Source organism: Macaca thibetana, chromosome 10 (assembly GCF_024542745.1).
Source record: "Macaca thibetana thibetana isolate TM-01 chromosome 10, ASM2454274v1, whole genome shotgun sequence".
Lineage (NCBI taxonomy): Eukaryota > Metazoa > Chordata > Mammalia > Primates > Cercopithecidae > Macaca > Macaca thibetana.
Window position 1 is genome coordinate 86,858,251 of NC_065587.1, and position 24,555 is coordinate 86,882,805.

General features: G+C 42.7%; 2 protein-coding genes across 11 annotated transcripts in view; both read left to right on the top strand.

Annotated features, from left to right (window-relative positions):
* LOC126929204 (protein PET117 homolog, mitochondrial) overlaps window positions 1–7,435 on the top strand; it is a 549,430-nt gene extending 541,995 nt beyond the window's left edge. For 6 of the 8 annotated variants that reach the window (XM_050745419.1, XM_050745416.1, XM_050745420.1 and 3 more), the window contains exons 2-3: window positions 2,214–2,354; window positions 6,469–7,435. In XM_050745419.1, coding sequence (XP_050601376.1) covers window positions 2,259–2,354; window positions 6,469–6,618 — 246 coding nt within the window. In that variant the 5' untranslated portion in view covers window positions 2,214–2,258 and the 3' untranslated portion in view covers window positions 6,619–7,435. Of the gene's footprint in view, window positions 1–2,207; window positions 2,355–6,468 lie in introns of all 8 variants that reach the window. The other 2 variants (XM_050745412.1, XM_050745415.1) reach the window with 1 other exon arrangement.
* Window positions 6,926–24,555, top strand: part of KAT14 (lysine acetyltransferase 14) — a 46,945-nt gene continuing 29,315 nt past the window's right edge. For all 3 annotated transcript variants that reach the window (XM_050745341.1, XM_050745342.1, XM_050745343.1), the window contains exons 1-3: window positions 6,926–7,184; window positions 9,465–9,583; window positions 15,157–15,278. In XM_050745341.1, coding sequence (XP_050601298.1) covers window positions 6,926–7,184; window positions 9,465–9,583; window positions 15,157–15,278 — 500 coding nt within the window. The remainder of the gene's footprint in view (window positions 7,185–9,464; window positions 9,584–15,156; window positions 15,279–24,555) is intronic.

Here is a 24,555-nt window from a genome sequence, read left to right on the forward strand (position 1 = left end):
TTTTCCTTCCGGGCACTGACATGCTTGAGGAATGCAGGGAGGGGTACCTTGAATACATTGTTGTGACACATTCAAGATTTGTTGAAAGAATGAATGTAATCAACACCAGAAAAGAGGTGATCAGCAAGTCTGAACTTTTCTTTTTGAAAATGTATTCATGGCCAGCAAGGTGGCTCACACCTGTAATGCCAGCTCTTTGGGAGGCTGAGGCAGGTGGATCATTGAGGCCAGGAGTTCTAGATCAGCCTGACCAACACGGTGAAACCCCATCTCTACTAAAGATACAAAAATTAGCTGGGCGTGGTGGCTCAGGCCTGTAATCCCAACTATTCCAGAGGCTGAGACACAATAATCACTCGAATCTGGGAGGCAAAGGTTGCAGCGAGATCACGCCACAACACTCCAGCCTGGAAGACAGAGCGATGCCCTGTCTCAATTAAAAAGAAAAAAAGTAAAGAAAAGAAAAAGAAAAAAAAATTGCTTCCCAGTTTGATGATATGCAGTCACTCTTACAAATCAGTAGTTTATGCGACAATAATCACGGAAAACATACTGCTTAGGTTTATAAATATTTAAACAGATAAACCTCCTTTTTTTTTTTTTTTTGCAAGACCCTCCTTAAGTCCCCCAACCCACTTTTTTATTTGACACAGTTAATAATGATTTCTTAAAAGTAGAATACTTTTTTTTTTTTTGCTTCTGGTATCCTGAAGACAAAGAAAAAAAAAAGAGTACATTTCAAGAAAACGAGTTGAAAAATTAGTCACAATAAAACGAAAGGTGATTGATCTAATTCCCTGATGGACATTCTAAGGACATACAGCTCTGTTGAAGGCTCACTGATTTACAGGGAAAAATATCTAGGATATACCACGAATAAAAAGAAGTCTAATATAATTTTTTAAGAGAAATATGCAAATACACCCTGAAGTGAATTTCTTCTCACTCCAAAGTTCATTACAGCAAGAACTCCATTTTCCATTTCAGTGGTACATACTCTCTAGGCTGCAAAAAATGCAGAGGACAAAATGACATTTGAAAAAGGTGTCTTTAAAGATACCTTTAAGAGCAATAGTCCCCTTATGCCATTTACGCTCACATAAGAGACTGGAATAGTAAAGCACTATGAACAGTGATGAATGTTGTAAAAGTCCCTGGTGAGGCTTAATCAATACTGTCTATAGCCGTGTCCACCGGAGGAAGCTAGTTCTCTGTGAATTCTAGTGGGAAAGAATTATTGAATGATAAACACGTCTTCATTGACTGCTCTATCAGATACTTAAAGTTTCTGGGACGCCTTGCCTTTTCTACCCAAGGAAGAAGTGAAAATGCGTCTTGCACAATTGCTTAACTATTCCCAACGCAAGCCTTCATTCTATCATTTATTTCCCTAGTAATGTGGGCATAAGGAATCCTGTACTACTGGTGCGGAAACTTGGGTGTAAAAGTGATCACGAAGCTTACATGGGGCCAGGCGCGGTGGGTCACGCCTATAATCCCCTCGGGAGGCTGAGGCAGGAGAATCGCTTGAATCCTGTAAGGTTGCAGTGAGCCGAGATAGCGCCACTGCACTCCAGCCTGGACGATACAGAGAGGCTCTGTATCAAAATAATAATAATAATAATCCGAGCCTGACCAGTCGCCCCACAGCGTCAAGGTGAAACCAGGTGACTGCGACTACAGCGTTTAATAATGGGTCCTCAGGCAAAAACTCCATGGATGGGAATCCCGCGCCTCTGAAGCTGCCCAACGAGGCGGTCTCCTGGTGGCACCTGCCCCGCCAAAGGAGCAATGAGGGGCTGCATTTAGGTGAAGCCGGTATTGAGCAAAGCTTCTGGATCAGTCAGGCGCTCAGAAGGGACGTCTGTGGGAGAGGGGTCAGCACGGTACCCAGACCCCGCCCGGGGTGAGGTTGGTACTGAACTGGCTGAGGCGTGGAACCCCTACCCTCCACCCTCGTAAGGTGCCGGGGCCAGTTAGGGCCGGGACTCCTAGAATTTGAATTGGGGGTGGTCTAACGCTGTCGCCTGCGGGGTGTGCAGGAGGCCCCTAGTGAAGCCAAGTGTCCGCAGAGTTGGGGCGCCGCTCTATGCTCGGCTCTCGATTGCTCGCGCCTGGCAGCGGCGGGCGGCACGCGACGGCTGGGGCTCTGCGCTCGAGGGGTCGAGCCTGGGCCGAACGGGCGGCGGCGCGCACTCTGCGTAGGCCTCTGCGCCTCGGGCGAGCGGGTGAGAGAGGCCGCGGCGGCTAGCGCGGGGATGTCGAGGAGCTCGAAGGTGGTGTTGGGCCTCTCGGTGCTGCTGACGGCGGCCACAGTGGCCGGCGTACATGTGAAGCAGCAGTGGGACCGGCAGGTCGGTGTCACGTGACCGTCTCTTCCGGGCCCGCGCGCGGCGGCGGCCTGGGGCCTCTCGTGGTCTCTGCCGGTTCGGTTCCTCAGTTCGTCCTCGTGTCTTTTCCCCGCAGTGGCGCGTCCCTGCACCCCACGCGTTTGTGGCTGCAGCCGGCGGCCGCCCTGCTGGGCTCCGGGCGCTGCAGCTTCCGGCGGGCGTGTGCAGCCTGGAGGTTCAGGAAGACCCGGCCGCCGGGCTTAGTGCCTTGGGAGCTCCGCGCTGAAGTGGCCTTGCTCCGCACTTGCACTGCACGCACGCTTTTGGGGTGCCCAGAGGCTCTGTTTTCAAGTCACAGTTGGCCCGCAGGGTGCGGACCTTTCCACATGTCACTTGGGCCGCTAGAAAATAGAAGGCGGGGAAGGAGTTTCTTGGGGTGCATTCTGCAAGTTACCAGCCTCTCTCCTGGCCCAAGGTTGGGGCTGAAGCCTAATGTGTTTTAAGTGCTTTTGATTTTATCCTATGGTAAGGGAGCCCCCCTCCCCATACTCGTTCTCCATGCCTTTGACCAAGATAATTTGGTGAGATATTTGAACTTCTCTTTTAAATGAACAGTTTGCTGTGGAAACTGGAATCTGGGAACGACAGAGATAACAGCCTCCAGATTTTCTTTTTGGTACTTTTATTTCAGGGAATATCCGTGACCTACTGATCAGCAGTGACTGACCATCTATTCTTTCCTCTCAGTTCATATTTTCTTTCTTATTCAAGTTGGCAGACCTTTAATGGCTGATTGCTGTGTGGAAGCTACCTCACTAAGCACCTTGGGAATACGAAGATGAGGAAACTCCACTCTTCCAGAGCCTATCAGTGATTCACAACCGTGCTGAGAACGGGGAATTGGGTCGTTGGTGAATTTTCAGAGAACAACTTGGCAGTGATTGGGGTTGAACCTAGTTCACCAAGGGTGAAAATAATGGACAGGATGAATCAAGAGTAAACAGTCTTTTCTTGATTTGCCTACCCAGAGCTTCGGACTGTGCTGTGTGCTTGATATATAGAGATGAAGCGAATGAGGTCTTTGTTCCTGGTGTTCACAGACTGTGGAAATTAGAAGAGAGGAAGCATGTGATGATACAAGAATTTTGGCGAGGGGGGTGGGGATGAGATGACTTAATGAAAGGGCACAGGAGAGATCAGAGATTTGGGATTAAAATGTGCTCCTAAGGGGCTAGCTTTTGGAATAGAGGCAGAAGACTTCCGCCTCTTAGGAGGAAAACGAAAAGATGTTGATCCTGGGAAAACTTGAGATGCAGTAAAATTTAGTATGACAGATGTTGTTCTGACGTCAGTGAAGTGATTTTTGAAGGGTTTGGGTAGGGATGGATTAGAGCTTGGCTTTGGACCCTAGCTAAACATCAGACGTTCCCGGAAAGTTTTTACAATGTGACTGAGGCTTGGTCCCCACCCCAGACCGTTTAAACCAGAATCTCTTGGGGATGGGCAGCTGGTTCAGCAATATTTTAAAAGCAACCCAGAGAATTTTAACACAGGGCTACGAACCGTTGTGTTACAGAGTGGAAAAGTGGTTATTTGGAAGTTAGAGATGAAAATGTTGACCAGGTTGAAAAGGCTGACCAGAATAACGTGTGTGTGTGTGTGTGTGTGTGTTTCTTTTTTTTCCTTTTATGTCTGATTCTTCATTAGGGGCTTACATTGTATTAATAGCAGTGGGAAAGAGTAGGACAAATGATTTCGCACATTGGATGTGTCAGAAGATTCAAGGAAGCAAGAAATTAAATAACGAATATTGTTTCCTGACCGTCTACCACATACCAGGCAGTGTATTAAGCACTTTACGTATATCATCTTTAATCCTCACAGGAACCTAGCAAAAATTAAGCAGTGCTACATGAGGAGCCAGAGTTCTAGGTGTTAGGGTTGGAAGAAGAAAGAGGTCTTTAGTGGTTAGAAAGGTAGTTCAGTGAGGGTCACCGGAAGGATGTGTGAGGCAATCAGCATAGACCTTGAAGCCTAGAAGATAGCAAATGATGGGATGGAGAGCCAGATCATAAGCACACATGACACTTCTGAGAAGGAAGGGTAGGATGGGAGGCAGGTGTGGAAGGAATGATTCTGGTAAATGGTGTGGGCTTGGGAGGGTGGGTATCGGTGTGTCATGGTGTAAGTAGCATAGGACAGGAAGACCTGTGGTCCGGGGAGTGGAATAAGCACCTCCGTTTTTGTCTCAGTGGGGATCTTGCCCAGGGTGCATGGTTCAAGACAGTTGGGTTTCAGTTGAGTTATATCAATCCTGGGACTCCTTCAAATCCCTCATAATGAAGCTGTAGACCTGGAGGAGGTCCAGCAAGTAGGTTTTATATTAGGTGAGTTTTAAAACTAGGTAAAATAATTTGGAAAAAACCCTACAAACATACGCAGGCCCTGGGCCCCACTCCCATTAATTCTACTCTATACAGCCACTATTAAAAACTATTTATTGGCCAGGCACGGTAGCAGCACTTTGGGAGGCTGAGGCAGGCAGATCATTTGAGGTCAGGAGTTCGAGACCAGCCTGGCCAACGTGGTGAAACCCCGTCTCTACTAAAAATACAAAAAAGTTAGCCAGGCCTGGTGGCGCACGCCTGTAATCTCAGCTACTGGGGAGGCTGAGGCACAAGAATCACTTGAACTCAGAAGGTGGAGATTACAGTGAGCCGAGATCGTGCCATTGTACTCCAGCCTGGGCGACAGAGCAAGACTCCTCAAAAAACAAACAAACAAACAAAAAACCTATTTATTTATTTATTTGTTTAGAAATGGGGGCTTGTTCTATCACCCAGGTGGGAGTGGAGTGGTGCAATCTCAGCTCTGCAGTCTGTGCCTCCAAGCTCAGGTGGTCCTATCACATCAGCCTCAGGAGTAGCTGGGACCACAGGCACTCCCTGCAATTTTGTTTTTTTTGTTGTATTTTTGCTAGAGACGGAATTTTGCCATGTTGCCCAGGATGGTCTAGAATTTCTGAGCTCAAGCAGTCTGCCTGCCTTGGCCTAATATTACAGGAGTGCTGGAATTACAGGAGTGAGCCACCACGCCTGGCCTAAAACCTGTAGAGTATTTTGTGAGCAATAAACTATAAAATGTTAGTTATTAGTAATGACTAAATTGATGTTTTTAAAAGTCTCATCTTGGGTGCCAGGTCCATGTTCTGAAATGCTGTGGTTTTTTAGTGCTTACTAAGGTAACTACCATTGATGAGCATTTATTTTTTCCTCTGGTAGTAGCATTCTTCTTTTTCTTCTTTTTATGTTATATAATTAATTAATAATTCTGCATGATTTTTACATTTTTAACTTTACATGCTAGAAGCCAAGTTCAGATTTTAGTAATCTGCATTTTTTTCTCTTGATGTTTGTTGTTCAGCTAGGATAATTGCTAACTGAAGAGTAGTTTAGAGTGTTACTATAGTAACTCGCCAAGTTTTTAAAGCATTACATATCAATTAAAGTTTAAAAATTTAACATTGGCCGGGCGCGGTGGCTCACGCCTGTAATCTAGCACTTTGGGAGGCTGAGGCAGGTGGATTACTTGAGATCAGGAATGCGAGACTAGCTTGGCTGACGTGGCGAAACCCTGTCTCTACTAAAAATGCAAAAATTAGCTGGGCATGGTGGTGTGCGCCTGTAGTCTCAGCTACTTGGTAGGCTGAGGCCAGAGAATCACTTGAACCTAAGAGGCGGACGTTGCGGTGAGCTGAGTTCACACCGCTGCACTCCAGCCTGGTTGACAGAGCGAGACTCTTGTCTCAAAAAATAAATTAAAAAAAAAATTTAACATGGTGCCAGGTTTTTTTTTTTTTTTTTCTGTTATTTCCCATTACATTTTCTGTACTAAATGCTCAGGAATTTCTAAAAGTATGATAAGAAATCATTTCAGTAATAACATTTAGCACACTACCAAATTTATTTGATCGTTTATTACATTTTACATTTGTACAGAAAATTAAAATAGTAACTGGGTATTTGGAATCTGAAAGTTTTAAGTGTATTTTGGTAACACTGTTATTTGGATTTGAATGGCACAAGGATGGGGACCACCTGTTCGGGATGTTACTGAAATCTGTTTCTTACGTTTTTAGAGGCTTCGTGACGGAGTTATCAGAGACATTGAGAGGCAAATTCGGAAAAAAGAAAACATTCGTCTTTTGGGAGAACAGATTATTTTGACTGAGCAACTTGAAGCAGAAAGAGAGAAGACGTTATTGGCAAAAGGATCTCAAAAATCATGACTTGAATGTGAAGTATCTATTGGACAGACAACATGAGTTTGTATGTGTGTTGATGGAGAGTAGCTTAGTAGTATCTTCATATTTTTTCTGGTCACTGTCCTTTTACACTTAATCAAATAAAGGACAGTGGATCATCTGTTGTAAATTACTGCTTTCAGGGTCCCTTATATCTGAATGAAGGAGTGTGGGCAGACACTCTTTGGAAGAGTCTCTGTCCGTGTGATCCTGGTAGAAGCCCTGTTAAAGTCACTGTCCAGAGCTTAGGGTTGTTACTGTGAACCACTGCTGAGCTTGTGAGAAGGAAGGGATGGATAGTAGCATCCACCTGAGTAGTCTGATCAGTCGGCATGATGACGAAGCCACGAGAACATCGACCTCAGAAGGACTGGAGGAAGGTGAAGTGGAGGGAGAGACGCTCCTGATTGTCGAATCCGAGGACCAGGCATCCGTGGACTTATCGCACGACCAGAGTGGGGATTCCCTCAACAGCGATGAAGGAGACGTGTCGTGGATGGAGGAGCAGCTGTCCTACTTCTGTGACAAGTGCCAAAAATGGATACCAGCCAGTAAGGAGCTTCTCACTCCCTTTGATTTGTCAATTCCTGTGTGAAGGTTTGTTTTTCCAACCTGTGAAAGAAGCGTGAATGTGTAAAAGAGACCTAAATAAAAAGATAATTATATTTATTCCTAGTCGATCAGGTATAAATTTATATAAAACATAGGCACGTTTGTACTAATGAAACTTACTGTCAACCTCTATCACATTGTTAAATTAACACTTTTGATGGTAACTCAATAAAATTGAGAAAATTGGAAATCCTGTGTTACTTAAAGAATTAGCCATGTTTTTCTAACAAGATCATAGAGATTTAGGGCCAATTCCAGTCCCAGTGTTGAATTCATGTTCAAGTTTATAAAAATTACTTTGTTAATGGTTAACTTATATAGAGAACTCTTATTGTATACCGAAAAGAGGTTAGAATTAGCAGATTGAAGGGGTTTTTTGCCCTTTTTCTAGGACCAGTCTTTTTTCCCATTTTCCTTTTTTTCTGCTGGCAAGAGATACATCATACACACTCCCTGATTGCTGCAATCTTGAGGTTTTTTTTTCTTTTTTCTTTTTTGAGGTGGAGTTTTGCTTTTGTTGCCCAGGATGGAGTGCAATGGAGCGATCTCAGCTCCTGGGTTCAAGTGATTCTCCTGCCTCAGCCTCTCAAGTAGCTGGGATTATAGGCATTTGCCAGCACACCTGGCAATTTTTTTTTTTTTTTTGAGACGGAGTTTCGCTCTTGTCGCCCACACCGGAGTGCAATGGTGTGATCTTGGCTCACTGCAACCTCCGCCTGCTAGGTTCAAGTAATTCTTCTGCCTCAGCCTCCACAGTAGCTGGGATTACAGGCATGCACCACCACGTCTGGCTAATTTTGTATTTTTAGTAGAGAGAGGGTTTCTCCAGGTTGAGGTTGGTCTTGAACTCGTGACCTCAGGTGATCCACCTCGGCCTCCCAAAATTCTGGGATTATAGACATGAGCCACTGTGCTCGGCCCTAATCTTGAGATTTTCAATGGCCAGCTTCCTGGCACTTGAGGAGCGTGGCTTGCCAGCCATCACATGGTTCATACCGAAACAGGATTTTCCCGTTAGGCAAGAGCCTAGTAAAGATATACTACTTGAGGAATGCCTTTGTGTAATATAATTTGTAACCAAGTCAGAGAAATATAATTGTGAAGAGGGTCATTTTCTGGCATGCGGAAATGTTTTTCTTAAAATGGGTTCAACTTCAAATTTAGTCACTGTTAACAAATTAATAGTAACATTTTCATGGGAAACGTAGAATTTACTAGTTAGACGGTTTTTGCTTCTGAGCGGTCTCTGCTTATTAATTTCAGGTTCTGCCTGAATTCTCAGTGGCTTTCCCTTTATCCTGTGAGGACAAATTTTAAACTACCCTTTGTGGTCAGGACCCTGCTAACTGTAGCTGCTTTGATGGCCACACAACTTTGCAGTGAGGGTGAACTTCTCATTCTTCACAAACAATTCTTATCCTTAGGGCTTTGCACAGTTTTTTTCCTCTGGAATATGCATCTCCACAGCCTCCATTCTCCCTACACACAAAGACACCCCTTTTCACCTGGCCAATTTCTAATCCTAAGCCTCCCACTAATATAGGTTGGGCCCCCCTTTTATTTACCCTCACACTGCCCTGTGGTACACATCACATTCCACTCCTTTGGTTTTCATGTGTCACAGAGCATCAGCATCACCTGAGGGACTTTAAGAAATGTAACTCCTAGGCTCTGCTTTAGAAATTGATTAATTTTATCTGGGCTAGAACCAAGCATATTTAGAAAACCAAGAACAACTTGGGTGATTCCAATGCACTGTGAGCATGGAGAACCACTGTGCTGTTGTGATCACCTATTTTCTATGCAATCCTCAGGGAAGTGCAAACTGTGAGAGCAGGCACCATTTTCTGTCTTGGACTTTGTATTCCCAGTTCCTAGCCCAGTACCTGGTATGCGGAGGGAGCTCAAATTTTTTGAAAGAATGTGTGAAGAGACCTGCCTTTGGGAGTCAGGAATGTGACAGTTGGGAAATCCAGCAATAATACCTGCTTTTCCAGTACCTTTCTCCTAAAAGTTACTGGATCCTACAGATCTTAGTGGGCGTATACTTGGTATTAGAAATCTTTCTTACTCCCTTTTCCCCATCTTGCAATTGTGGGTTGTCTGAAGAAAATACGACTCAACATAGGAAAGGAAAATCTGGGTGATAAATGGATTAAACCTTTGGGTTACCGCTGCTCTAGATAAACCCGTGATGTGATTTTTTGTTTTTCTCCTAGGTCAGCTGAGGGAACAGCTCAGTTACCTTAAGGGTGATAATTTTTTTAGGTTTACTTGTTCGGATTGCTCAGCAGATGGCAAGGAGCAGTATGAAAGGCTGAAGCTGACATGGCAGCAAGTGAGTAAAAAGCCCTTCCCCGAGTCCATGAGGGTGGTTCCCCCAGGAGTTTGTTGGAATGAATATCTAGAAACTTAGGGATGAGCTTTTGAATTGTTCGGAGGGGCACTTTTTATTTCGCAATGAAATTAGATACCGAATAGATGGAGAAGGGAGTGAAAAATACTCGCTGTAATCCCAGCACTTTGGGAGACCAAGACGGGCAGATCACCTGAGGTCAGGACTTCGAGATCAGCCTGGTCAACATGGTGAAACCCCATCTTTATTGAAAATACAAAAATTAACTGGCTAGTGGTGGGCCCCTGTAATCCCAGCTACCTGGGAGGCTGAGGCAGGAGAATCGCTTGAACCTGGGAGGCGGAGGCTGCAGTGAGCCCAGACCGCGCCACTGTACTCCAGCTTGGGCGACAAAGTGTGACTCCTTTTCAAAAAAAAAAAAAAAAGAAAGCAAAATATTCACTGCTGACTTGGCGAATTAGGCTTGAGAGGCTTGAGAATCTCATGATTTCATTTATATGTGATACCAAGCTCAGATTATAATTGAAAATGAAATTCTTATTTTCCTGGCAGCCATTTTAAGAACAATAAAACTTTTTTTAAAGTGGAAAGATGGCTATGTTGAAAACAGATTTGGAAGAAGGAAGGTGACTGATTGCAAAAACCAACATAACCCAGCTTTTCTGCATTTGAACTCGGAGATGTTTGAATTTTTGTTTGCTGAAATACTTGTTCATTTTTAACCGTCTCTAATACCAACATGCTAATCTAAGCCAGCTGTATCCTAAACAATAGCTTTTTACTGATCTCCAGGTTGTATTAAATTGTTTTGGTTTTGTTTCTATATCAATAGGTGAATATATAATATGAATAATAATAAGGTATCAATGTATACTTTTTAGTTCAACAACCAAATGAAGCCAGACATGGTGGCTCACATCTGTAATCCCAGCACTTTGGGAGGCGGAGGCAGCCAGATTATCTGAGCTCAGGAGACAAGCCTGGGTAACGTGGTAAAACCCCGTCTCTATAAAAAACAGGCCAGGCGAGGTGGCTCATGCCTGTAATCCCAGCACTTTGGGAGGCCGGGTGGGGCGGATCACCTGAGTTCCGGAGTTTGAGACCAGCCTGACCAACATGGAAAAACCCCGTCTCTACTAAAAATACAAAATTAGCTGGGTGTGGTGGTGCATGCCTGTAATCCCAGCTACTTGGGAAGCTGAGGCAGGAGAATCGCTTGAACCCGGGAGGCTGAGGTTGCCATGAGCCAAGATTGCACCACTGCACTCCAGCCTGGGCAACAAGAGTGAAAGTCCGTTTCAAAAAAAAAACCAAAAAAAACAAAACAAAACAATACAAAAATTAGCTGAGTGTGGTGGTGGTGCACGCCTGTGGTCCCAGCTTCTCAGGAGACTGAGGTGGGAGGGTTGCTTGAGCCTGAGAGGTTGAGGCTGCAATGAGCTGTGATCGAGCCACTGCACTCCAGCCTAGGTGGTGACAGAGTGAGATCCTGTCTCAAAAAAAAAAAAAAAAAGAATTACATGTTACTTAGTTTTTATGTTCATTCATTCATTCAGCAAATCTATTTATGTGTTTATCTATTTATTCAGCAAATTTATTATGAACCAGGTACTGTTCTAGGCCTGAGACTACTGTGGTGAACAAGACAGCTAAGGCCTCTGCCCCAAGACAGCTGACATTCTATACTTAATTTTGATAATAAACAGGTCAACAAGATAATTACTCACAGCACTTTTTACTTTGAAGGAAATAGATTGATGAGAAAGATTTTAAATTACACCATTTTAGCCATTTATGGTGTTCCTTGTAAATTGTAGTTACCTTAGCAACATTAGTCTATTATCTTAATTATCAATGCTTTATTAGGACATCTGATGAAATCTGTCAGTGTTGAATTAGGAAGCCTTTTCTTTGACTTGCCTGAAAAAAATGTAAGTAGAAAATGAAGAGAAGTTTGTATTGAGGATAGAGCCTTATGAATATTATAACTGGGACATTTTTCTCAAGTGTACATGGGATACTGTGTGTAGGCAAGATCTTATTAATAGATTATTGTGATACGTGCACGTAGGTAGATTTGTATTGTCCTGCAAGTGGTTTCTCATAAAAGCTATATAATGGAAGAAGAGCAAATATATGTAATTTGTTATTTTCAAAAATGTGAGTTTTCTGTAGTGGGTCTTTTTAAAAGAAAAGCTGGCTTTTGCTTATTTTGCTCAGACTATGTAATATTGGCTCACTTTGCATATTTATTTACTTTTTTTAAATTTTTAAATCTTTTTGAGACACGGTCTTGCTCTGTTTCTCAGGCTGGAGTGTAGTGGCACGATCTCAGCTCACTACAACCTCCGCCTCCCAGGTTCAAGCAGTCCTCCTGCCTCAGCCTGTCTAGTAGCTGGGATTACAGGCACGCGCCACTATGCCTAGCTAATTTTTTGTATTTTCAGTAGAGACAGGGTTTTGCCATGTTAGCCAGGCTGGTCTCGAACTCCTGACCTCAGGTTATCCACCCACCTCGGCCTCCCAAAGTGCTGGGATTACAGGTGTGAGCCACCGTGCCCGGCCACTTTGCATATTTAATTAGACTAACATAACTTGCAAATTATTTTTTCACTTCCAAAAGACATATGGATGGTGGATACTAACCTGGTAGGGTGAAGTGATAACTTAGGTTGCATATATCTGATTCTTAGCAAACAACTGACCAGTATTTCTAGTTGCATCTGAAAAAGCCCATCTCTTGTTGAAGACCTGAAAGAGAATCAGTTGGTCTTGAATAGACTCCATTGATGTAGCCACATTCTTAGTATATTGAAATGTGGGTTTTCTGTCTTTAAATCTTAAACTTTGAAAGATTTACCAAAGAAATATATAGAAATGCGTGTAACACAAACAGCATTTTGTTTGTATTATAAAATACTTACAGTAAAGAGGTCTGATCTCCTGATTAAAAGGCCCCTTCCTGCCACGCTCCCTTTCTGTGTCCTTTCCTCCTCCTTGGTGACTCCTGTGAATAGCAGTTCCATACAGAGGAGAAACTTTATCAGACATTTGGGAAGAATAGGGAAGGTTTTACATTCTTTTCCTGGAGACTCATTCTTACGGCATAAGTAAGGATACCATGATCGATCTTTGCCCGTTATTTTTCTACTGTTCTTCAGCATATACTGAGTACCTGCCAGCTCTGAGCTAGGCCCTGTGGATACATTGGTCCACAAGATCAGCTTCATTACTGATGAGCTTGATCTGGTAGCATGAGAACGGAAAACTAAACTAGTTTTCCTTTTTTTTTGAGATGAAGTTTCACTCTTGTTGCCCAGGCTGGAGTGTAATGGCTCACTGCAACCTCTGCCTCCTGCATTCAAACGATTCTCCTGCCTCAGCCTCACGAGTAGCTGAAACTACAGGCATGCTCCACCATGCCCAGCTAATTTTTGTATTTTTAGTACAGACAGGGTTTCACCATGTTGGCCAGGCTGGTCTTGAACTCCTGACCTCAGGTGATTCACCCACCTCAGCCTCCCAAAGTGCTGGGATTACAGGTGTGAGCCACCATGCCTGGCCTGGGATTCATTCTTTTAGATCATAAATTCCAGGAGACGAGGAAAAACAGGTCCTTTATATATTAGTTTATAGTTTTCCCAGTAAAGATTAAGTGATAATAGAAAAAGTTATTTTCAAGTAAATATGCAAACTTTAACTTTTTAAAGTCATAAAATGTCTCAATTATACAGAAAAGTCATAGAAATAAAATAACAGATACTTTATCACTGAGATTATCAGCAAATACATGTTTCTGAGATACTCTTCTGAGAGTGGGCAAAGCTTGTTCTATGATTTTCTTAAATTATTTATTGAGCAATAATTATTTTTTAAACTTGTGGTGAAATATGCATAACATATAGTTTACCATTTTTTAATGTACAGTTCAGTGGAATTAAGTACATTCACATTGCTGTGTAATCACCACCACCATCCACCTCCAGAATTTTTTTATCTTTACAAAATGAAAGTCCATGCCCATTAAACACTAACTTCTCATGAATATTGATTGCTTAAAGGAAGATGTTTGTTGGCTGGTGTAGACCAGATGCAGGTATAACTGGAAGACATTTGAAAAAATCTGTTCATGGGGTTAATTGTTTTTAGACTGTCTGCAAGTATTGCCAGTTTAAGAATGGGAGAATTTGAAACTTGGTTAGTGAAGAGTCAGAATTACTGGGCCCCTTTGAGTGGTGTAGATACAGGTCTTTCCGTAAGACTGTTGGGGATTTAATGCTGTGAATACAGATGTTGGGGGCGTTAACTGCAATTTACTACACTCCTTACAGATACAGGATGCTCTTTATAGAAATAAGGATTAGGCTGGATGCAGTGGCTCGCATCTGTAATTCCAGCACTTTGAGAGACTGAGGCGGGCGGATCACTTGAGGTCAGGAGTTCAAAACCCTGTCTCTACTGAAAATACAAAAATTAGCCAGGAATGATGGTGCAAATCTGAGATTCCAGTGCTCGGGAGGCTGAGGCAGGAAAATTGCTTGAACCCAGGAATCGGAGGTTGCTGTGAGCCGAGATCACACCATCACATTCCAGCCTAGGCATCACAGTGGGACTCCGTCTCAAAAAGACCAAACAAACAAACAGAAAAAAAATCTATATGAGTATAGATTCAAAGAAAAATGTCTGAAAGGATGGGATTATTTCTTGATGGTGGATTTCAAGTGATTTTTACTTCCTCCTTTGTTTGCTCTTTTCTATATTACTGAAGTATTTTACAATGAGCATATGTTATTTATATTTCTGGAAAATACTTCCCCATTTGGGGCCATGAATTCCTCATCTGTAAAATAAGAGTAGAGTAAATTAGATTAAGAGTTTACATCCTGAGCTGTGGGGGTGTCTTGGAGCCCTTCGAGAATGGGCTGAGTGGCTGGGCCTTTCAGTTGTCTGTTTCTCCTCTAATGCTGATTTCATTTGAAGGAGGGGTTTGACAGGTAAAAATGGCTGAGTCACCGAGTAGATGGCATGTAGCATTATTTTTAGTTCTGAGATTCTGAGAATCTTGTTTTTGCCCACTAAGAGCTTAGAAAAGTGTATACAAGGGTGATTTTCAAGATAGTTGATAAAGGGTAGTGCCATTGGTCAGAAAATGCTGGCTGGAGTAGGCACCTGAAGGCCTCCTGCTGTCAGAAGATAGCCTTTGATTTAGGACTGCACTGTGTAGGGTGCAGATCCTTGGGACAATGCCTGTTTATCAGCTGATTCAGGGGCAGCTCTGTTGTAGCCATCAGTTCAGCCACACAGCCCTGCATGTGTGGCACCTAAGGATTAGATGCTTAGTTCTGCACATAATTAAGTGGATTAGTGATATCTAACGAAAGTGAAAAAGGAAGTAAATTCTACCCTGGGAATATTCTAAGATACTGTCCTTCCTTTGTTCCCTTTGTTCCCCGCCATTCCTACTCAGAATATAAAACAGAAGAAACTTTTCCCTCCTCAAGATTAACATCCCTAACCGTGCTGTTCTCCCACCTCTTGTTTCAATTGTGTTTCAGGTCGTCATGTTGGCAATGTACAACTTGTCTCTAGAAGGAAGTGGACGTCAAGGTTATTTCAGGTGGAAAGAAGATATCTGTGCTTTTATTGAGAAACATTGGACTTTTTTACTAGGGAACAGGTAATGTGTTTTTAAAAAATCTTATACTTGAAGGAATATGTAAAGAATGAAGTATACAAGATTTGAGACTGCCTAACATAGCCTTGTTAGAGATTTATTTTAATTTTTTTGAGACAGAGTCTCCCTCTGTCACCCAGGCTGGAGTACAGTGGCGCGATCATAGCTCACTGCATCCTCAACCTCCTGGGCTCAAGTAATCCTCCTGCGTCAGCCTCCTGAGAAGCTGGGATTACAGGTGTGCACCAACATGCCTGACTTGCTTATTTATTTATTTATTTATTTATTTATTTATTTATTTATTTATTTTTTGAGGAGCGTCTTGCTCTACCCCCGAGGCTGGAGTGCAGTGGCGTGATCTTGGCTCCCTGCAACCTCCACCTCCCGGGTTCAAGCGATTCTTCTGCCTTAGCCTCCTGAGTAGCTGGGATTACAGACACCTGCCACCATGCCTGGCTAATTTTTGTATTTTTAGTAGAGACGGGGTTTCACCATGTTGGCCAGGCTGTTCTTGAACTCCTGACTACAGGTGATCCGTCTGCCTCGGCCTCCCAAAGTGCTGGGATTACAGGCATGAGCCACTGCTCCCGGCCTTATTTTTTAATTTTTTTGTAGAGACAGGGGTCTCATGTTGTCTCAGGCTGGTCTCGAACTCCTGGGCTCAAACAGCTTTCCTGCCTCAGCCTTCCAGAGTGCTAGGATTATGGGTATGAGCCACTGTTCCTGACCTTGTTAGGTGTTTACTTGTGGCAATTACAAAGAATTTTTGAATTCCAAAGAATGTTTTTACTTTTTTAAGATTGAAAAAACAAAAAAGAAAACTTGGCCAGGCATGGTGGCTCACGCCTGTAATCACAGCACTATGGGAGGCCGAGGCAGGTGGATCACCTCTAGTCAGGAGTTCAAGACCAGCCTGGCCAACATGGTGAAACCCCATCTCTACTGAAATACAAAAATTAGCTGGGCGTGGTGGCAGGCAACTATAATCCCAGCTACTCAGGAGGCTGAGGCAGGAGAATCGCTTGAACCCAGGAGGTGGAGGTTGCAGTGAGCCAAGATCGTTCCATTGCACTCCAGCCTGGGCAACAGAGTGAGACTCCATCTAAAAAAAAAAAAAAAAGAAAAAAAAAAGAAAGTGTTTATTTCAACTGAACATGACATTTTTTGAAGAAATTCTTAGAATGTTAGAAAATAAGAATTGTATTACATGAGACTCAAGAGTTGGATAAGTCAATATTTCACTTGAGGAGATAGGGTTATTACATTCTTTTAAGCTGTGTGTGGTGGGGCATGCCTGTTGTCCCAGCTACTCAGGAGACCAAGGTTGGAGGATCACTTGAGCCCAGGAGTTTGAGGCCAGCCTGGACAGTATAGTGAGACTCCCATCTCTTAAAAAGCACCAACCAGGCCAGGCCCGGTAGTTCATGCCTGTAATCCCAGCATTTTGGGAGGCTGAGGTGGGCGGATCACCTGAGGTCAGGAGTTTGAGACCAGCCTGGCCAACATGGTGAAACCCCATCTCTACTAAAAATACAAAAATTAGCTGGGCATGCTGGCAGGCCCGTAATCCCAGCTACTCGGGAGGCTGAGGCAGGAGAATCGCTTGAACCTGGGAGGCGGAGGTTGCAGTGAGCTGAGATGGTGCCACTTTACTCCAGCCTAGGTGACTGCGCGAGACTCCGTCTCAAACAAACAAGCAAATAAAAAACCCCAAAACACAGCAGTGCCTTCTAGGAAGACAAGAGAGGAAAAATAAGGCAATTACTGACTGTATGTATTTAGGTTGCCCTTAGTTAATTTTTTTTTTTTTTTGAGATGGAATCTCCCTCTGTCGCCCTGGCTGGAGTGCAGTGGCGCAATCTTGGCTCACTGCAATCTCTGCCTCCCGGGTTCATGCCATTCTGCTGCCTCAGCCTCCCGAGTAGCTGGGACTACAGGCGCCCAACACTATGCCCGGCTAATTTTTTGTATTTTTTGTAGAGACAGGATTTCACCATGTTAGCCAGGATGCTCTCGATCTCCTGACCTCGTGATCCGCCGCCTCAGCCTCCTAAAGTGTTGGGACTACAGGCGTGAGCCATCACGCCTGGTCGTTAATAGAGTTTTGTGTTACTAATATTTGTTTTGTTAACTCAGTAGACACTTTTTTATATGTTTGACTATTTTTCATAGTGCTTAGCAAAGTCTGGGCACATCTGTATATGGCTTGTTCATTAGTCACTGTGTTTACCATTGCACTTTGAGTTTGCTGCTGTGTGCTCACCTCAGTGGCTGCTTTGGTTCATTAGACTCGGGGATGCTGATGCACAGACCTTGCGACCATGTATTTTCACTAAAGGTCCACGTGGACCTGACAAGACTTTTATTGCTCTTGGGTACTTGTGAGTTTGCTACCACATTGGTGAATTTTTGTTTGAGATTCTGATTGTTAGTTGTTGTCTGAAGTCCTGTGTGAGATTCATGAATCTTACATAATGAGATTAGTTTAGACATGACAAAGTCTCTGACCGCTTCAGGTCAGGGCAGGGAGTTCATGCTTTTCCTCACTTGGGGCTCACTGCAGCCTCTGTTTCTTCCAACGCTGAGGAATCACAGCTTTGCTTGTGTTACTGAGATGCGGGAGGGTGGTCAGAAGGAGGGTGACCTTCTGCAGGCTGCTGTGAGAAAATGGAATAGACTCCCTACATTTTTACAAAAGGGGTTATTTTGGTTCTTGAGCTATTTAGTGGTGCTAAGAAAAGAATCGACACTATAACTGGTTCTTTCTCATAAGGAAAGGAAATCTGTTGTTTTAGTTTAATGATATAGCACTATTTATGGAACTTAATGCACCCCATTTATAAGGGATAAGAAAGGGAAAAAACTGATAAAATTGGATCTTGGAATGTTTTCATGATCTTCGAGTGCTGTTCTATTTAGAGGGTTATCTCCTGGAAGAAATTGGATTTAGATTGCCTGTTTTTAAGGATATTGCTGGAGTTTAACAGAATTTGTTTAGTTGCTTCATTTGTTCATTTCTAGAGCATGTTTTGAGAGGAATCAGCTGAGCCTTATTTCTTTTTAACATGCCAATGAAAGGCATTAATTACTCTCCAATTTCTGTGTAGTGTAACTGTTATCTAGTGTGTTGGCCATATTGGTATATCACCGGATTTATTAATTTGATCTTCCTATTTAAATCAAGTCACTTAAAAAATACATTAATTTTAAAAGAAACTTATCATCATGGTAAGTGGGAAACCTATATAAATTGTCATAAATAGAATGTAACAATAAAAAATAAAACTGCTGTTAAATTGTAGCTGGATCCCATGACGCATAATGGCAAGCCATGGCTTTCTTTTCCAGTCAAAAAGGGAGGCTACAAGTGTTAATGAGAATTTAAAGCAGTAAACGTCTCTTGATCTAACCAGAAGAAGCAAAAGAGAATTAGAAACCACTCTATGATTCTTGCCACCCGGTTTCATGCTACAGTGCTGCTCTTCACTTTGGGAACTCCACTTGAAACATCAGTGATTGGAAAATCCCTGAAGCCACTACCCCTGGGTAGTTACCACGTGCTCAGATATCTCTGTGTATGTTAACAAGATTACCATACCCCAGAGAAGCTGTTTATAAAGAGCATTTATGTTTAAGGTACACTTTTTTTCATAGCTACTAAAGATTTTCATTCTGCTATCCATAGGACATATTTTATTTATTTGTGTATTTACTTACTTACTTATTTTTTTGAGACGGAGTCCTGCTCTGTCATCCAGGCTGGAGTGCAGTGGCGCGATCTCAGCTCACTGCAGCCTCCACCTCCCAGGTTCAAGCAATTCTCCCATCTCAGCCTGCGGAGACGGTACTACGGGCACACCCGACCATGCCCAACTAATTTTTGTATTTTTAGTAGGGACAGGGTTTCACCATATTGGTCAGGCTGGTCTTGAACTCCTCACTTTAGGTGATCCACCCGCCTGCCACCCAAAGTGCTGAGATTACAGGCATGAACCACTGTACCTGGCCAGGACATACTTTAAATTCTTAAAAATTGTAACCATTTCTTATTTGTCACAAGATCTAGGAGAATAGTATTCAGTGTAATGAAGTTCTAAATTTTCTTTCAGATATTTACAGGTTTTTCTTTTATGTCTTTAATATGTTATTAACGTTTAAATGTAGAAAGGTGTTTTTTTTTTAGTGCTAACCTAAATAATTTTCTGTACCATTGTAGAAACAAGTTAGAAAGTATATGAAAACTTAATTATTACTAAATAATTGCCTAATATTTGTTCATTTAATCTGCTTTTAGTCCTAGCCTTGAATTCTTCGAGAAGGTATAGTTTTGATTAGTGAAGAATAGCTTGAATATTTTCTTCTAGTACCATATTTTACTGATTTTAAGATACATAATTTTGCCAGGCGCGGTGGCTCAAGCCTGTAATCCCAGCACTTTGGGAGGCCGAGACGGGCGGATCACAAGGTCAGGAGATCGAGACCATCCTGGCGAACACGGTGAAACCCCGTCTCTACTAAAAAATACAAAAAACTAGCCGGGCGAGGTGGCGGGCGCCTGTAGTCCCAGCTACTCGGGAGACTGAGGCAGGAGAATGGCGTGAACCCGGGAGGCGGAGCTTGCAGTGAGCTGAGATCCGGCCACTGCACTCCAGCCTGGGCGACAGAGCGAGACTCCGTCTCAAAAAAAAAAAAAAAAAAAGATACATAATTTTGCAAATTTTGACATCTCTGACAGCTAGATACATCTTAAGGTTACTGATATGTCATAATTTAATTGGTAGTTAGCTCTTATTTGTACATAAAATGGTGTATCTTAAAGTTAATGGATCTTAGAATTGATGAAATATGATAGAACGCATTTGTAGTATCTATTCTTCAATCAACTTTATGAGGAGGATTCTGGGAAGGTGGCAGATATGAAGCATCCGCCGTCCTGCCTAGACAGCAGTTGCACTGGCAGTCAGACCGATGGAACTATTTTGGAACTCTAGAGTCTAATAAAGGCTTGCAGTTTCCAAGGGAAGGCATAGACAGTAGATTGTGGTTAATACCGGTCAATTTTAGTTCTTAATGCAGTAGCAGCTACCCATCCGCCTTCTCTAGCCACTAGGGAGAAAACTGTGTGTGTGTTCCTATAGTGGCTTACACACAGCTTGTAGCATCCAGGGTGGGCAAAAATAAGCCTGTTTTCCAAATATTGGGTATTTGTGCTCTGATCACTGATTGCTGCTTCTAATCATAGAGGGGCAAAGAGATGGCAGCCATTGTTTTAGCTCCCCCCATTGCAAAAATGGGTAAAGGAATTTAATAGACTTTCCTTCAAAGATATAAAAATGGCCAATGAACACATCAAAAGCTGCTCAACATCATTAATCATTAGGGAAACACAAATCAAATCTATTAACACGATACCACCTCACGCCTCTTAGGATGACAATTATCAAAAAAAAAAAAAAAAAAAAAAAACCCAGAAAATAACAACTGTGGGCGAGAATGTGGAGAAATGGGAACTCTTTTGCAGTGTTAGTGGGAATATAAAATTGTACAATCATTGTGGAAAACGGTGTGGTATTTCCTCAAATAGTTAAAAATATAATGATCATATGATCTGGCAATTTCACTTCTGGGTATATACTCAAAAGGATTGAAAGCAAGGTCTCAGAGATACTCATATCTCCATGTTTTTAGCAGCATTATTCACAATAACTGAGATGTGGAACCAACCCAAGTGTCCATCAGTAGATGAATGGATAAGTAAAATGTGGCATATAGACACAGTAGATATCATTCAGTCTTAAAAAGGAAGGACATTCTGGCACATGCTGCAATGTAGATGAACTCTGAGGACATTATGCTGTGTGAAACAAACCAATCACAAGAAAACATACTGTGTGATTCCACTTATCTGAGATACTTAGGGTAGTGAAAATCTCAGATACAGAAAGTAGAACGGTGGTTGTCAGCACTGGGTGGGGAGGGTGGAATTGGGAGTTGTTTAACGGTTGTAGAGTTTCAGTTTTGCCCTTTGAAAAGCGTTCTGAAGGTGGATGGTGGTGGTGATTGTGCCATATAAATGTACTTAATACCACTGAACTCTACTCTTAAAAATTAAGATAGTAAATGTTATGTATATTTTACCACAATAATAATTTTGGGGGAAAACTTTTTTTTTTTTTTTTTTTTAAGACAAAGTCTTACTCTCGTTGCCCTGACTGGAGTGCAGTGGCGCGATCTCGGCTCACTGCAACTTCCGCCTCCCAGGTTTAAGCGAATCTCTTGCCTCAGCCTCCTGAGTAGCTGGGATTACAGGTACACACCACCACGCCCGGCTAATTTTTGTATTTTTGGTAGAGATGGGGTTTCGCCATGTTGGCCAGGCTGGTCTTTTTTTTTTTTTTTTTTTTTTTTGGTTGAGACAGAGTCTCGCTTTGTCGCCCAGGCTGGGGTGCAGTGGCCAGATCTCAGCTCACTGCAAGCTCCGCCTCCCGGGTTTACGCCATTCTCCTGCCTCAGCCTCCCGAGTAGCTGGGACTACAGGCGCCCGCCACCTCGCCCGGCTAGTTTTTTGTATTTTTTAGTAGAGACGGGGTTTCACCGTGTTAGCCAGGATGGTATGGATCTCCTGACCTCGTGATCCGCCCGTCTCGGCCTCCCAAAGTGCTGGGATTACAGGCTTGAGCCACCGCGCCCGGCCATTGGGGGAAAACTATTTAGGCCATTCATAAATACTGTGTTTATATATGTCCTGGCAATAAATTTATTCCATTTTATACAAATATTTTGTTATGTGTCTGTGCTGTGATTTAGCTGGCTCTATTAGTTTGCTAATGATGCTGTAACACAAACTGGATGGCTTAAACAACAGAAATGTATTCCAGTTCTAGAGGCTGGAAATCTGAAATCCAGGTGTTGATAGGGTTGGTTCCTTTTGAAGGCTGTGAGGGAGAGAATGTTCTATGCCTCTCCCTAGCTTCTGTGCCACAGGCCTTCCTTGGCTTGTAGATGACATTCTCCCTGTGTCTTCATGCATCTTCCCTCTCTACACATCTGTCTCTCTGTCCAAGTTTCCCCTTTGTATAAGGTCACCAGTCATATTGGATTAGTGTTCAACTTCATGACCTCCTGATCACTGTTTGCACGTAAGGTCACATTCACAAGTACTGGGACTTCAACATCTTTTGGGAGAACACAATTAAATCTGTAACACTGGACAATAACTTTATAAAGATTTATATTGTTTCCAGTTTTTGTGTGTTTAAGTTAGCCTTGTGGGGAATATTCTTGTATATATATCCTTTGTGTTTTTATGATTAGAAGTAGATTTGTGAGGTCAGAGGATACACACAATTTTGCTGTACATTATGAAAGTAACCTCCAGAAAGTATATGCCTGTTTGTAGTCCCACTGTCAATGTACAAGTACGCACCCATTTTCCACACACTAAATAACACATTGGTTTTTAAAATCTTTTGAGTCTGTCAATCTTTTTATTGTTTTTGTTTGAGATAGGATTTCATCCTGTCACCCAGGCTGGAGTGCTGTGGCACAGTCATGGCTCACTGCAGCCTTGACCCCCCAGGCACAAGTGATCCTCTCACCTCAGCCTCCCAAGTAGCTGGGACCACAGGCACGTGCCATCACACCCAGCTAATTTTTGGGTTTTTTTTGTAGAAATGAGGTCTGTTTGCCAAACTTTTGTTTATTTATTGCAGTGAAAACAGTGAAAATTTACCATCTTAACCAGTTCTAAGTGTACAGTTCAGTAGTGTTAAGTATATTCACATATTTGAATATAGATTCACAGATGGCCAGAACTCTTCTCAGCTTGCAGATCTGAAACTCTATCCCTATTAAATAACTCTCCATTCTCCCCTCCCTACAGCTCTAGGTAGTCACCTTTCTACTTTCTGTTTCTATGACTTTGACTACTCTAAATACTTCATATATGCAGAACCATACAGTGTTTGTCTTTTTGGGACTGGCTTATTTCACTTAGCATAATGTCCTCAAGGGTTATCCACATTGCAGCATATGACAGGATTTCCTTTATTTTTAAGACTGAATAATATTCTATTGTATGTGTTTATGTTACATTTTGTATTAGGGTTTGGAAAGATTAGAAAAAGAGAAGAATGTAGGATAGGTACTTTGGGACCAAAAGGTTGGGGGTTTCATTCTCTCCATCTCAGACAGTGCTTTTTTTGAGACCAAGTTTTGTTCTTGTTGCCCAGGCTGGAGTGCAGTGGCACAGTCTTGGCTCACTGCAACCTCCGCCTCTCAGGTTCAAAGATTCTCCTGCCTCACCCTCCCAAGTAGCTGGAATTACAGGCGTGTGCCATAACACCTGGCTAATTTTGTATTTTTACTAGAGACGGGGTTTCACCACGTCAGCCAAGCTGGTCTCGAACTCCTGACCTCAGGTGATCCACCCGCCTTGGCCTCCCAAAGTGCTGGGATTACAGGCGTGAGCTACCATGCCCGGCCTCAGATAGTGCTTATGCCTACTGTATCTTAGCTTATTTATTTTCTGTGTTTTCTATTAATAATACATCGCTGTTCCTCAGAATGCTTTTCCTTTGCCTTCCCAGCATTATCTTCAAACTGTTAGACTGGTCTTCTTGTGAAAGACTGTCTTTGAGGATTTTTGGCATTCGATTTATGTTTTCAAGGTGGAAATAGAACAGTTGCCTTAAAAGAATTTTCAACAGGGAACCCCAAATAGTTGACATTTTGTACATTTTGGTTATTTTGTCGTGCAGTAGGTGCTTGTGGAACATGCCACATAGTTTTGTTACCACTCTAGTGCTTCAAGGCAGATAGGATCAGATTGAGAAATGTGTGCGACTTCTCGGGTAAAATCAGCTGTTCACTGGAGCCAGTGATTAACTTCTATCACAAAATGCCCAGGCTTGGAGTTACACTTTTTGTATGGTTTATTCTTGGGAGCTGTGCTTAATTCACATAAAAAAGCAACTTAATTAAAATTAGCCTGTAGAATTCCATAATCGTGATGATTGTGATGAGAAGTATTTTACATGCTTTGTTTGAATTATTTCGTTTAATCCTCCTAGCAACCCTGTGAGGTAAGTTCTATTATCCTGGTTTTACAGATGAACAAACCGAGGGTGCTAGAAGTTGGTAGTGCCAGGGTTTGAAGCAGGTGGACTCCAGAGCCTCTCTCCTGCCTCTCGTGCTCTGCTCCTTCAGTAGCTGGAGGTGCCATTGCATGTTGCAGGCCGGGAGTCACAGTATACACAGACTGTCTTTTCTGTATAATGAG